Source organism: Protomyctophum bolini, assembly GCF_963924005.1.
Source record: "Protomyctophum bolini genome assembly, chromosome: 13".
In the NCBI taxonomy this organism is placed as follows: Eukaryota; Metazoa; Chordata; class Actinopteri; order Myctophiformes; family Myctophidae; genus Protomyctophum; species Protomyctophum bolini.
Genome location: NC_137874.1, coordinates 9956117 through 9970835, shown reverse-complemented (window position 1 = coordinate 9970835; position 14719 = coordinate 9956117). Strand labels below are relative to the sequence as shown.

Sequence of the window (14719 nt, the reverse complement as noted above, 5' to 3'; positions counted from 1 at the left end):
CAATCAAAAGTCGAAACCCATAAGATATCAATTTTTGTCTATGCGGACGGGTCTGTGTCTCATGAGGACTCATTCTGGACAGTTCCAAAACCTGCCTACCACCAGTGACATAATCTGTTGGGCAGGTTTGGTCATTTCATTTCAAACATCAAATTGTGTTTTATTTATTTTATTAAGGCAAGAACAATGGCTTCTATAGCGTTTAAGGGAAGAGTAGGGTTGTCGTTTTTATTAGCTTGTCCATGAGGCACAGAATTAGTTGACAGAAATCGAAATAATGAGCGAAATAATGAGGTTGAAAACGGCCGAGTGATCATATCTTTGATGCACCAACTTACTCACAGAAGTCACTCAAGAGTCTTAAAGTTGCCTTTTTTTTCCTGGATAAAATATTATGAAAGAAGTCTTTAATTAAATGCTTTGAAATCCCTGTGGGTGAATTTCAGTCGCCCAGAGGCAGCACAGCAGTTTAGAGTTACGAAGTTACAGATGCAGAGTGAGGAAAGTACTGAAGCACAGAAGCACCATCAATAACGGCATGCAAAAGTATACACCAGGTTGGGCATTGTGGCCCAATACTGGCATGGCTCTACAGTAGTTTGAGGCCCCTTTACTTGGCTCATGGCTCATAGTTCAATAGTATATCTAGTACTGAGCTATGAGCCATATGGGATACCGGAGAACTCCGCCAGTTTACCAACTCGCCGCATCGAACATTCTTCATCAATGTCTTCATCGTTATGCTAACATGCTGTCTTCATCAGTCAAACCCACAGATGTTATAGTTAATTTACAAAGTGATCAAATTATTTTGTGCAATTAAATGGTCAGCTAGATAATGATAAAAAAGGTGAGTATGTGAATACCAATGATAGTACCAATGATATTTCAGGATATAGTTTACTAATGAATTACATTAGTAAACAATTACTTTGGTGTTTAAACTTTAGCATTCCTAATGTCCTACTTTATCTAGAGTAAACTCTAAACAACTATCCTCTCTCTCTCTCTCTCTCTCTCTCAATTCAATGCAATTTAAATGAACGTGAAGTAAAACTAAAATGCACTAAACCACGGCGAGTCGGAAAACGGGCGAGTTCTCCGGATACCGAGCCATGAGCCCCAGCTTGACTCACACTGTACACAGTATATACGAACTGTACAAGACAACTCAACTTTATGGTCACATTGCGTGTTTACATGTGTGAAAAAGAAAGTTGGTCACTATTGCACTTTCAAGACAAACTAGAGAAAGAAAAAACAAACGGGTGAGATATCAGTATGAGGCTATGAGCAGTGTGATGTATATTCATAATGAAATTATGTTGATTGACTGTGTGTTTTTGTTTTGTTGAAGCAATCTCGTGATTTGACATTTGTGTGCTGCTCGTGATTTGACATTTGTGTGCTGCTGTGTTTATTACAGTGGCCCCCAGTAGTGTTTCTTGAAAAGCTTAGTTTTATACTCCACAGTATCATGACAACGCTGCTTGCCAACAAAATTGTTGTTTGAGACCATCGTGCAAATAATCTTCTTGTTGTTGTTGTAGGAATGTAAATGTCTGAGGAGGACAGAGAATCGCAGGAGGATGAGCTGCTTGCTCTAGCAAGTATCTATGATGAACAGGACTTCCACAGGGCCGACTCGGCCCAGGGAGGAGAGATGCAGCTGTGCCTGGAACTGCCTCCCGACTTCCAGGTCGTCGTGCAAGGTAACGTCCTGAGACGTTTGTTCACTCAGTCTTGATAGCACATCAGTGAGCTGGATGCAATCCTACCTGGAGGGAGAGAACCGCTGGTGGAGGTGAACGGAACACTGTTGTCCCCCCCCCCCCCCCTCCCAGTGAGCTGTGGCGTTCCACAAGGAAGCATACTAGGGGCTTTACTGTTCCTAATATATGTAAATGACATGACATCAGCTTGTGACGGCAACTTGTTCCTGTTCGCAGATGACTCAGCACTGCTGGTCTCGGACAGGAACAAACTGCAGGTTGAAAAGACCCTCAGCTCTGAACTCGGTAGAATCTGCACCTGGCTCACTGATAACAAGCTATCCTTACACCTGGGAAAAACTGAATCCATTCTCTTCGGATCAAATAGTAATGTCAGCAAGGCAGATGGCTTCTTGGTTAGAGTGGGTGATAATATTATCACACGAAAAGATGAAATTAACTACCTAGCTAATCTTTCCGGTGATAAAATGGCCACCAACGTAATCAAAAAAAGTCAATCAAAGAACAAGATTCCTTTACAGGATCTCCTCACTGGTCAACAAAAACACCTTGAACCTTAACAGGAGCCCTCGTACAAGGTTTCTTTGACTATGCATGCATGCACCTCTTGGTACCACAGCACCTCAAAGGCCCTTAAAACAAGGCTCCAGACCTCCCAAAACAAACTGGTCAGGCTCCTACTTGGCCTCACCCCCCGAACCCACCTCACCCCTGCCCACTTTGACAGGCTGGAATGGCTATAGGGTCGACGACAGAGTACAGCATCTTGCAATGGGTCTGGTCCACAAGATTCGATACACCACCAAGATACCCATGTACCTTTTCGCTCCTATGCCACCAAAATGTGGAACGCCCTACCAACAGTCATTAAGAAATGCAAATCCCTTGACTCCTTCAAAACCGCTCTCAAAGGGCACCTACGGACTGCTGCAATTCGATACTGCCCCCCTTAAAATCGGAATCAATCAATCTATCCCATTAATACCTGAGGCCGACTTTTAAAATGTCTTCTAAATCAACAGTCAACTGTCAATCAAACAGTTTTCATAAAAATAAAATACAAAAAAACTATGTTGCTACGTATATCATTGGTTCTCAAAGTACCACAATGGAAAGATGTCGAGCTCTTTTTTATTTTATTTTTGTTATCCTTTTCACAGATCATGTACAAATACTACAGTATATGGTGATGGACAGTAATATACACTTTTTGTTAATACAAACTTATTTTTCTTCGTAATACAATAGGGACACCAGGTTTATTGTGTTAAGTGGCGAGTGTTGATTTCAACCATAACCTTTTCTAACTTAAAGGTGCTACATTTAATTGCTTGACAGGGGAAAAACGGGCCGTGTACAATGTCTCCTTCCTACCTCCTCTGGTCCTGAACTTTGAGCTTCCTTCAGAGTATCCTTCTTCCTCTGCGCCAATCTTCACCATCAGCTCCAAATGGCTTACCAGAGCACAGGTGAGGCTCATTTTGAACAGAACCAGGCTCATTATACCAAACGTTAACATTTTTAAAAGCTTTGTTTGTACTGTCAAATGCCCAGTCACTTCAACACTACAGCTCTTAAGACATGTGTGTGCGCGTGCGTGTGTGTCTCTACATATCTTTCCTCTTTGGGCCTTGTCAGATGAGTTCCCTGTGCAAACGTCTGGACGAGCTGTGGGAGGAGAACCAGGGCTGTGTAGTTCTCTTCACCTGGGTCCAGTTTCTCAAGGAGGAGGCACTGGACTTCCTGGATATCCAGTCCCCTCTGGAGGTAGTCCGAGGGGGAAGCAAAGCCAGCGGTGAACGCAAGAAGAGTGAGCCTGTTACAGGTACAATATGAGAGGATGTGTTGTGTACAGGCTTTAGTTTAGACACTATTGGTCCGACTGTCATTAGAACGACAACCTAACTCGAAGCCTAACCGCAAGCACTGGAGCAGCGCATGTTCGACCACATGACCGACCGTTGTTTCCGCATGTCGGACCATTGTTGTGTCGGATAAGCATGCGCCCCCCGTTTGGGTTTAATTTGCGGTATGCTTGCAGGTAGGGTTGGGTATCGTTAGGACTTTTGTGAGTCCGGTACCGATTCCGGTTCTGCTTATCTTCTTAACGGTTCCCTATTTCGGTTCCAAAATGGTATAAAATAACTTTTAAATAAACAAAAAAGCTCAATGTCAATTTGAGTACCGGTGTGTGTGTGTGTGTGTGTGTGTGTGTGTGTGTGTGTGTGTATATATAATGTATAATGAATAGTGTAAACATCCTCTCCTTTATTGATTTGTGATTTGTGGATAATATAGTGATTATTTTAAATATAATCTCTATTCTGTATTTACCCAGGGCAAATATAGCGAGCTGTATAACATGAATCCATTTAAAACTAAACTGACGTTACAAAAATATGCTTTATTCTTTGAAGCAAACATGTTTTTCAGAGAACAGTTCAGATACTGACACAATAATACAAGAAACCAAGGAAGACTTTGTACTAAACAATGGTCCAGTACTTCTGACTGTAAGTCATTCTTCTAACCTGCAGTAGGAAGAATATTCTAGTGGTTCCATACCGTGTCCTGATCAGGGTCCACTTGAAAGTCTTGAAAATCATTTATTTCTTTTTAAACTTTGTTTATTAGTATTTTCACAGAAGCATTCAACTCAGGAGTTGAAAAATAATGGTAGCATCAACAGCTTATCTTAATAAACCCCACAATAAGTGTAATTTTCACCCCAAAGAAAAAGGACAACAGAAAACAAAACAAACCTTAAATACAGGATCAATAAGAGATCCAGAAACAGAAACAAAACCGTACAAAACATCCGACAAACAATTACAAGTACACGAGACATCCATAATCTGCGTTACATCATAGTACCCCAACCACAGTAGACTTTCAAACCAACACTCCATGGATTCAATTTCTGAATGAATCGTCCTCCCAAATCTTCTGAAATCGGAAGAACCAATGAATGAGAATCTAATCTTCTCCCATTTTACACAATACAAGATGTCCCTTTTCCAGTGAGTGTGAGAAGGGGAAGTGGGTGCATGAAGATTAGGCACAGTGTGACAATCACATTTGGGAGATTATATATTCTATGTCCCCCTCCCAACGAGCTTTTAAAGAGTCCAAAGACTCCGGGCATAACAAACAAATCTCGTCATAGGTGCATGAGATTGCACCCCTCAAAACTCTTGAAAATCTTTAAGATGTTCGCGTCCACTTTGTGTTGGCTTGGATCAGTGGAACCCATGTAGTATACCACCATGTTTCTTTTACTTTTTAGAGTATAAAGAGATTATTGCTATTTTATCAGTAAAGTCTTGTGTGTGTTTTGCCAATTAGTTGGAGGCCCACCAGTGGCCCACTGGGAATAGCTAGCTGTTCTAAGATTATTGTAATTTACAGAACCATGAGGAAGAATACGATATGAGGAAAGCCTATTCTTCCTCATTCGGCTAAAAGTAAGCCGTAGTAGAAACTGCGCGTGGAATGACGTGAAATGAAACGTACAATGAGTTTAATACAGTTAGGCTACATAGTTGTCGTGTCACTTAACAGTATTTGTCAATTTCCCGCAAACAACCCTGTGTATTCAAAAAGAAAATATGCCAAGCATTATGACATAAATTCATGTTTTTTGGTAATCACAGTAAATCCAGCAGATGGTATATACTATATATTATATATATATATATGGCACTCCGAATTCAGTGTCGATGTTTTGTCATATTACTTTAACCCCAGTACCATTTATTGAGATCAACAGTTTGTCTGTCTCGGCGCATTTGTAGATAATTGCATGAACTTTGAACGTGTTCTTGTCCAAAATAGGAACGCTTGACCTTAAACCACTGTCTCCAGTTAAAGTAACTGGTGTATTCATTAGGGTTCTGGTCCAGATAAAGAAGTCTCTCAGCCAGCTCCTTTGGGCTGGAGAAGTCGTCTACATGAATGAAAGAGTGTCCTGGGATGAGAACCTCATAATTTGTTCTTGGAGGGCCCAGCACTACTGGCACTGTCCCCATTATCATGGGATTGTATAATTTCTCTGTGATGTAGTCTCTGCTCATGGAGTTTTCAAAGGAAAGGTAGAATTTACAACTAGGTATTAACTTGGAATACTCCTGGTCATTCAGTTTATGAAAACGGCTGCCGTAAATCTCTACGCTGATGTGCTTTTTCAGCTCATTGTAGAACTGAACTCTTTTATGTTGTGGGTTCCAGTTACTCACTACCCAGCAGACCAATTTGTCCTTCACTGGCAGCGTGAAACTCTTGTCCTCCGATTCCACCGACACCAGGTACCCATAAGGCACTGGGATATCTGAATCCAGGCGATAAGTTGTTGTTAAATTGAACAAGTCGTTGAGTTTAGGGATCAGAGCTGAATTTGCGGGTGACTCCATGTTAAACCACACCCACTTCTGGAACCGGGGGCGTGGCTCTGTTGGCATGTTGGTCAGCTCTCTGTTGATGTCTTTGTGGTGCATGATGACAGCATGAGCCTTGTTGTACAGAGTCCTGTCGTCCGTCAGCTGACATCCTTTAATATTGAATTTGTATCCAAATGGCCACCACCATATCAATATGAGGACCTGAGGCTCCACATATGCATCTCTGAGCTGGATGGTGCTGGTGTGATTGTAACCTTTCCACGTCATGTGGTGGTTTCCTGAGGTATAGTTTTGGTTTGGGGCGTCTGTATGCTTTCCTTTCGAAGAAGGCAGACTGGTGTTGCGTGAGGCTGTGTGCATGGTAGGAGGGCGTAACTTGAAGTCATAGTCAGGTGTGTAGTAGTACATGAGAAAGGAGCCCAGTACACACAGAACCACCAGGCAGCATTTTACTAGAGTCCATTTGCGGGATGAAGAGCTCAACATGGCTGACCCTGAGTGTGTGTGTGTGAGAGAGAGAGAGAGAGAGAGAGAGAGAGAGAGAGAGAGAGAGAATTAATAGATAAACTTCACGCTCTCAAGAAAGATGCTCTGTGATGCAGGAAGTGAGATCCTCTCTGATGTTCCAAAGGGTACTACGTCTAATTATTCTTTTTTATTTATTTATTTTATAAGCCTGCATGGTTAGCATCTTTGCAGCAGGGACATTTTTTTTAGGTACCGTAATTTGACTAATTTCCAGGTAAGAACATACAATATACTAAATGTGTCATTAGTTGTTAGCTTTGACAATTTGCAGAGCTGGTTCCAACTAAGCACTGAATACAATTATTACTTACCTTCACTTTTGAGTTTTTTAGTCCCCAACTTCCCTATACTACTGTATATTCATGTGACAGCTGAAATACACACACACACACACACACACACACACACACACACACACACACACACACACACACAGTCTTATCAGAACAGGGAAAACGAATTGTCCTTCATTTAAGTATAACTAAAACTACATTATTGACTCTTTGTGTGAAGTCGTTTTTTAACACAGTTGGTCTATAGAGCGCCGCAGTCCCTCCCCCTTTCAGAAAAGCGAGTGGCCCAGGAAATGAAAACACAATGCATTCTTCCATCGGCACTTCTAATATAATTTATTTAAAGACGGTTACGCCGCGGACAAAGCCAACTCGGATCGTGACGAATCATGACAATGATCACAATGTTTTGGGCCAATCAAATCATTAGAAAGAAGAAAAGAAAGTCAGGAGACAACACTATTTGTTTTGTTTTTCGTCTTATAAATTATTTGATGGTTATTGGTGGTGGTGGCAATATTAATAATTTTAGTCTGAATATATCAAATCCTGTTTTGAGGATCACACAAGAATAGCATCACTTTATGGACAAAATAACACCCAAAAGGGTTCATAATTTCAGTCTGCTTGAGGTGTAATGCAGCTTTAAACAAAATAGCAGACAGTGGCACTGGTACATATCTGAACTCATCTTCTCACAGTGCGTGTCAACCACATAGCCGACATTTCTCAGCTTCAATTATGTTTTTCATACCAATCGTTGCATATAAGCATCATGGTTTTGTTATGCGTACACACCCATGGTACTGTGCCAAGATAACTCACAAATCAAACGCACGTACAGTACACGCAGTCAAGTTATCTACAGTCTACCGATGTTAACCATCTCAAACCCACACCCTAACCTCCCACGGGGAAGCACACCTAAACTGCGGTCATCCTGTTCAAGAGCGTTAATAGCAAGATAATCGAGCATATTTAAGGAGATCACGAGCAAAGAAATACTTGATGAGTTCCTCTAAGGATGACAAGTAGCCCTCCCAGTCACCTGACCGACAACAGAAAGACAAAGAGAAAAGAGAAAGACAGCAGCAGCCTGGCTGATCTTGGCTGATCTTTATTTAGCAGCAATATTTGCTACACTTGGGTCTGAGGCACCTTACTTTGAAAATAGCTGATCTACAAGCTCAAACTACAACCTTGTAGATCAGCTATTGTTGGCTAAAGTTCTCCTTGGAAAAGGGATGCTATGGTTCAAGTGGTTTAATGTAAAAAAAAGAAAAAATGATTTGGTGGGCCCCTGTATAGTAACTCTGAGGACCCCCTAGGGGTCATGGGCCCCCTGTGGAAGACCCCTGGTATTGGCTACTACCATTTTTTTTATATCAGAGCCCAGCTACAAATACTTTTATGCTTCATTTATGATCTAATTTGACAATATTCTGGAGCAGGAGCAGAGCGAGGAATGTAATGAGAACTGGAATAGGCCCAGGGGTCAGTCCGGGAGGTCCCAGGTGAGGAAACACCCCTACCAAAAGTAAAAAAAGATTCTTCTGATCACTTTAAAAGTTTAAGAAATCAACTCAGAATGTTTTAAAACATACAAAATAATTCTAATATTATGAAAATCGGACATTAACTGGCTGGCATACTGTTCTGGGAGGTCCCAAATAGATGACCCCCCCAGAAACGGGGTGGGGGTCGGGAAAATTTGAACCCCATCATTTTCTCATAGTTTGGACTCTATAGAACCAAGATCTGTAAAAAAAAAAATCTATTTTAGCACAAAAATCCTACGGGAGCTGTTTTTTTGACGCCTCGTACCACACTATATTCTAATATTTTTTTCTGGATCAAATTTTCGTCACTTTCAAACAAATTACACTTTTATTTATCGTACTAGCCATCTTTCCTTCCCAATTGGAATCACGGCACACATTAAACCTTCAGTTGAATTAATAAATATTGTAACTGAGTAAAATGTAAACAAAACAGTACATTATGCCACTGGACCCAATGGACTATATGTGGGCAGATTAATTGGGTCACTTTGTGTATGCCATTTACTGTGAAGTTCAAACGTACGTGTGTGTGTGTGCGTGTGTGTGTGTGTGTGTGTGTGTGTGTAAGAGAGAGAGAGTGCGCGCGCGTGTGCATGCATGTGCATTTGTGTGTCTTATGAATATACGAAATGACCAAAAAAGCAATTACTTTTACAGATAAAAAAATATGAATAATAAGAATACAAAAAAAAAGAAAATAAGCAAGCAACAAGAAGCTCCATTCAGACTAAAGCCTTTGTTTTGTTCAACGAAATAGGCCCTCTCATTTGTATGAAAAAAATACTATTATATACTATGGCACAAAATCCTATATCCTGCTCTCAGTTTGCTTGTCGTTTAATTACTTCAAGAAAATGGTTGTATTTTTGGCATTACTATAGAACTTTCTGAATAGGATTCAGAGCCGTCTAGACGATCTACCATACAGGAACTAGTATAGAGTATATAAAAAGGTGTACAAATAAAGACTATGGCAATGTCTAACGTTTTGCTCCAGTGCAAACATGTGTAGGTCATAAATGAGAAAATGGCTAAATCAAGCTAAATGGAAATGGGAGCAATATATATTTTCGGTTGTCATGGGCCCGCTCTTTTGGAGTTAAATGAACACCAAGTATATTATTACTGTGCAGGGAGATCAAATTAAATTCCAAGTTGTTGAACTGTAATTAATGTAATTTTATTAATGGATTAATCAAACGTAATTTGATTCCAGTCTTTGTTTGACTTGTCGTCAAAAGACTTTCACATAGCTTTTAATCTGATCACAATTCCTGCAACTATAAATCATTTAATAGATATTACGTGCAATATCCTACGCAAACCTAAACTTAACCCTAAACTTATTTGCCATTAAATACTCTTTTGAAAAACGTTTAACAATAGTTCAAATAGCCGAGATACATAAGCTCACAACGTGTCAATGTAGAACAGCTAGAACTATTTTACAATGTTGTTCAAGATAGTAAAATAGGGCAAGGCACGCCTAGGATAGGGCCATAAATGTAGTGTCATTCTAACGCTGCATAACGTAATGTAATTCCAATGAACATTGCCTGACATTAGGTCATATAATGAGTTGTTCAACTGGTTTCCCTTTCACAAGAAGAGCTGATCATCTCCATCGCTCATGACTGATATTTATGTGTTTATGGATATCAACAGTGGCATTTGTGCCCACTTACTGTACTTTACCACTTCATTTGATGTAATGCCTATGACAAATATTCCCTTTGAAATAGTCATGTAATCAAACATACAGCAAATTGCAATTATATAAGTTATTATATACTACCGGCAGGCCTATATATTATATATAATATATATGTATATTATATACATTGATAGATATAGCTAATTATAATAGTAACAAATAAAAAGGGGGTATAGTTTAGTTCTGCTGGCTGATCTAAGTGGTTGCATGGTCTCGTGTCCTGTGCTCTGAGGTATACTTGGTATTGTAAGTACAGTGGAAAAAACCCATAATGTGAGGAGAGTTTATCGGCAGATAGATAGATGGAGGGATATTGCTGGCCCTTGGTTGGAGCACGTGAAATGTGTGCGACCACTATGGAGTTCTAGAAGGTGCTGTAAACTGAGACCCGCGGGGCTTCTTGAGGAAAATGGAAACGGCTTCAGCACATGAAACATAATGCAAAGCAAAGCCACAGGGAGAACAGTAATACTGTGGTATTGTGAAAACGACATTTAAAAAATTAACCTGAAGAAAGTTGAGTTGATTAATGAAGTACTGCCTCTTTTTTTTTCTTTTATCAATAAATGTTTTTGCACTGGAGTAAAACTTTGCAAACCTCTGGCAGCTATAATGTTGATTTAAATCCCTATAAATCTACTATACGGATCTTCAAACACATTTAAAGGGGAATACTACTCTACTTGTGGCTATATGATATTCTTATCACCTCGGGTGTTCCAATCAATATTATGAAAGTGATGTTCAAATCAATGGGAAGACAAACCTTCAAAATTGGTGTTTTAAACTCAAATAAGTTTTGATTTTAGATGACACCTACAGTATGAGTCACAGACATTGTGTCCATCTTTTCCAAATCTGCATGTTGGCATGCATATTGCCGTGGGATAGGTGTACATTACAACAATAGTTTCACTTTTGTATTTGACCATTGAATACTTTAGACAATGTTCACTAATATTGACTGCATGTCTCCAAGGACATAGGAACAACATATATTCCGATGCTGAAACTCAGCAGTATTCCCGTTTGATCGTATTGAATTGCAAACATTTTAAATTGAGGGTGTAAGGGTTGTTGTTGGTCTGAACGGGATGTAACTATAGTGGCATTTTAGAGCAGGGTTTGTCACATGTAGGTGACTTAGGGTGCGTTCGGAAATTCGGAATGTGGTCAGTTTGTTGAATGTTTCAATGCCAAAAACAAAATTGTATTGTTAATTGCAATTATTGGTTTGACAAATTATTAATCAACAATTAATCGTCAACCCTACACTGAATGCATTTAGCTAAGCTATCTTTACTACATCATTAAATAACTTCTTACCTTATCGAATAATCCGGAAAAGATTATTATTATTGCAGTATAGGTAAATGTCACTCAGGTGTGGTAATGGAGAGCCGATGGTCTTGACCACTCGCTGTAGGTCCTTCCTCTCCACATGGGTGCAGCTTGGGCACCAGGTGTAGTCACTCTCAATGGCAGAGCGATAGCAGTTGACGAGCAGGTTCTGTGGGAGTTCCCATTTTTTCACCCCTGTGCCAATCATTGTGCACTAGATCTTAATCTAGTCGGCAGTTTAGTTGGCACACGTTACAGTTCCAGTATCCACAAGGTTGGGATCATGTGGGCCCGTCTTCATCAAATACAATTACACACACCAATTACAAGGAGATGTTTTTTCAACTGGACTTTCCAAGCCCCACTATTGTTTCCCCTGTCACGGTGATGATCATGATCGCCACTATTGCATGATGTCATAGCTAGGGTTGGGTATCGTTAGGACTTTTGTGAGTCCGGTACCGATTCCGGTTCTGCTTATCGATTCCGGTTCTTAACGGTTCCCTATTTCGGTTCCAAAATGGTATAAAATAACTTTTAAATAACAAAAAAGCTCAATGTCAATTTGAGTACCGGTGTGTGTGTGTGTGTGTGTGTGTGTGTGTGTATATATAATGTATAATGAATAGTGTAACATCCTCTCCTTTATTGATTTGTGATTTGTGGATAATATAGTGATTATTTTAAATATAATCTCTATTCTGTATTTACCCAGGGCAAATATAGCGAGCTGTATAACATGAATCCATTTAAAACTAAACTGACGTTACAAAAATATGCTTTATTCTTTGAAGCAAACATGTTTTTCAGAGAACAGTTCAGATACTGACACAATAATACAAGAAACCAAGGAAGACTTTGTACTAAACAATGGTCGAGTGCTTCTGACTGTAAGTCATTCTTCTAACCTGCAGTAGGAAGAATATTCTAGTGGTTCCATACCGTATCCTGATCAGGGTCCACTTGAAAGTCTTGAAAATCATTTATTTCTTTTTAAACTTTGTTTATTGGTATTTTCACAGAAGCATTCAACTCAGGAGTTGAAAAATAATGGTAGCATCAACAGCTTATCTTAATAAACCCCACAATAAGTGTAATTTTCACCCCAAAGAAAAAGGACAACAGAAAACAAAACAAACCTTAAATACAGGATCAATAAGAGTTGAAAATACAGAAACAAAACCGTACAAAACATCCGACAAACAATTACAAGTACACGAGACATCCATAATCTGCGTTACATCATAGTACCCCAACCACAGTAGACTTTCAAATCGACACCCCATGGATTCAATTTCTGAATGAATCGTCCCCATGTCCTCCCAAATCTTCTGAAATCGGAAGAACCAATGAATGAGAATCTAATCTTCTCCCATTTTACACAATACAAGATGTCCCTTTTCCAGTGAGTGTGAGAAGGGGAAGTGGGTGCATCAAGATTAGGCACAGTGTGACAATCACATTTGGGAGATTATATATTCTATGTCCCCCTCCCAACGAGCTTTTAAAGAGTCCAAAGACTCCGGGCATAACAAACAAATCTCGTCATAGGTGCATGAGATTGCACCCCTCAAAACTCTTGAAAATCTTTAAGATGTTCGCGTCCACTTTGTGTTGGCTTGGATCAGTGGAACCCATGTAGTATACCACCATGTTTCTTTTACTTTTTATAGTATAAAGAGATTATTGCTATTTTATCAGTAAAGTCTTGTGTGTGTTTTGCCAATTAGTTGGAGGCCCACCAGTGGCCCACTGGGAATAGCTAGCTGTTCTAAGATTATTGTAATTTACAGAACCATGAGGAAGAATACGATATGAGGAAAGCCTATTCTTCCTCATTCGGCTAAAAGTAAGCCGTAGTAGAAACTGCGCCTGGAATGACGTGAAATGAAACGTACAATGAGTTTAATACAGTTAGGCTACATAGTTGTCGTGTCACTTAACAGTATTTGTCAATTTCCCGCAAACAACCCTGTGTATTCAAAAAGTAAATGTCCGAAAATATGCCAAGCATTATGACATAAATTCATGTTTTTTGGTAATCACAGTAAATCCAGCAGATGGTATATACTATATATTATATATATATATATGGCACTCCGAATTCAGTGTCGATGTTTTGTCATAAATTACTTTAACCCCAGTACCATTTATTGAGATCAACAGTTTGTCTGTCTCGGCGCATTTGTAGATAATTGCATGAACTTTGAACGTGTTCTTGTCCAATATTGGAACGCTTGACCTTAAACCACTGTCTCCAGTTAAAGTAACTGGTGTATTCATTAGGGTTCTGGTCCAGATAAAGAAGTCTCTCAGCCAGCTCCTTTGGGCTGGAGAAGTCGTCTACATGAATGAAAGAGTGTCCTGGGATGAGAACCTCATAATTTGTTCTTGGAGGGCCCAGCACTACTGGCACTGTCCCCATTATCATGGGATTGTATAATTTCTCTGTGATGTAGTCTCTGCTCATGGAGTTTTCAAAGGCAAGGTAGAATTTACAACTAGGTATTAACTTGGAATACTCCTGGTCATGATTCAGTTTATGAAAAAGCCTGCCGTAAATCTCTACGCTGATGTGCTTTTTCAGCTCATTGTAGAACTGAACTCTTTTATGTTGTGGGTTCCAGTTACTCACTACCCAGCAGACCAATTTGTCCTTCACTGGCAGCGTGAAACTCTTGTCCTCCGATTCCACCGACACCAGGTACCCATAAGGCACTGGGATATCTGAATCCAGGCGATAAGTTGTTGTTAAATTGAACAAGTCGTTGAGTTTAGGGATCAGAGCTGAATTTGCGGGTGACTCCATGTTAAACCACACCCACTTCTGGAACCGGGGGCGTGGCTCTGTTGGCATGTTGGTCAGCTCTCCATTGATGTTTTTGTTGTGTATGATGACAGCATGAGCCTTGTTGTACAGAGTCCTGTCGTCCGTCAGCTGACATCCTGTAATATTGAATTTGTATCCAAATGGCCACCACCATATCAATATGAGGACCTGAGGCTCCACATATGCATCTCTGAGCTGGATGGTGCTGGTGTGATTGTAACCTTTCCACGTCATGTGGTGGTTTCCTGAGGTATAGTTTTGGTTTGGGGCGTCTGTATGCTTTCCTTTCGAAGAAGGCAGACTGGTGTTGCGTGAGGCTGT

General features: G+C 40.0%; 3 protein-coding genes across 3 annotated transcripts in view; 1 reads left to right on the top strand and 2 right to left on the bottom strand.

Moving 5' to 3' along the window:
- LOC308327215 (E3 ubiquitin-protein ligase RNF14-like) overlaps window positions 1-14719 on the top strand; it is a 36426-nt gene that overhangs the window by 813 nt on the left and 20894 nt on the right. Inside the window, exons 2-4 of the mRNA XM_080780459.1 lie at window positions 1551-1712; window positions 3072-3202; window positions 3372-3558. Of these exons, the coding sequence (XP_080636585.1) occupies window positions 1559-1712; window positions 3072-3202; window positions 3372-3558 (472 nt within the window). The 5' untranslated portion in view covers window positions 1551-1558. The remainder of the gene's footprint in view (window positions 1-1550; window positions 1713-3071; window positions 3203-3371; window positions 3559-14719) is intronic.
- On the bottom strand, window positions 5471-6397 carry LOC308327043 (4-galactosyl-N-acetylglucosaminide 3-alpha-L-fucosyltransferase 9-like; the record flags this gene model as incomplete). Its single annotated transcript, XM_080780178.1, has 1 exon — window positions 5471-6397. The coding sequence occupies one exon, from the start codon at window positions 6395-6397 to the stop codon at window positions 5471-5473; it is 927 nt and encodes a 308-aa protein (XP_080636304.1).
- Window positions 7970-14719, bottom strand: part of LOC308327042 (4-galactosyl-N-acetylglucosaminide 3-alpha-L-fucosyltransferase 9-like) — a gene marked incomplete at its 3' end in the record, with an annotated part of 7229 nt that continues 479 nt past the window's right edge. The window contains exons 2-3 of the mRNA XM_080780177.1: window positions 13781-14719; window positions 7970-7999 (exon numbers count right to left, since the gene is read on the bottom strand). The exon at window positions 13781-14719 is cut by the window's right edge and continues 140 nt beyond it. Of these exons, the coding sequence (XP_080636303.1) occupies window positions 7970-7999; window positions 13781-14719 (969 nt within the window). The remainder of the gene's footprint in view (window positions 8000-13780) is intronic.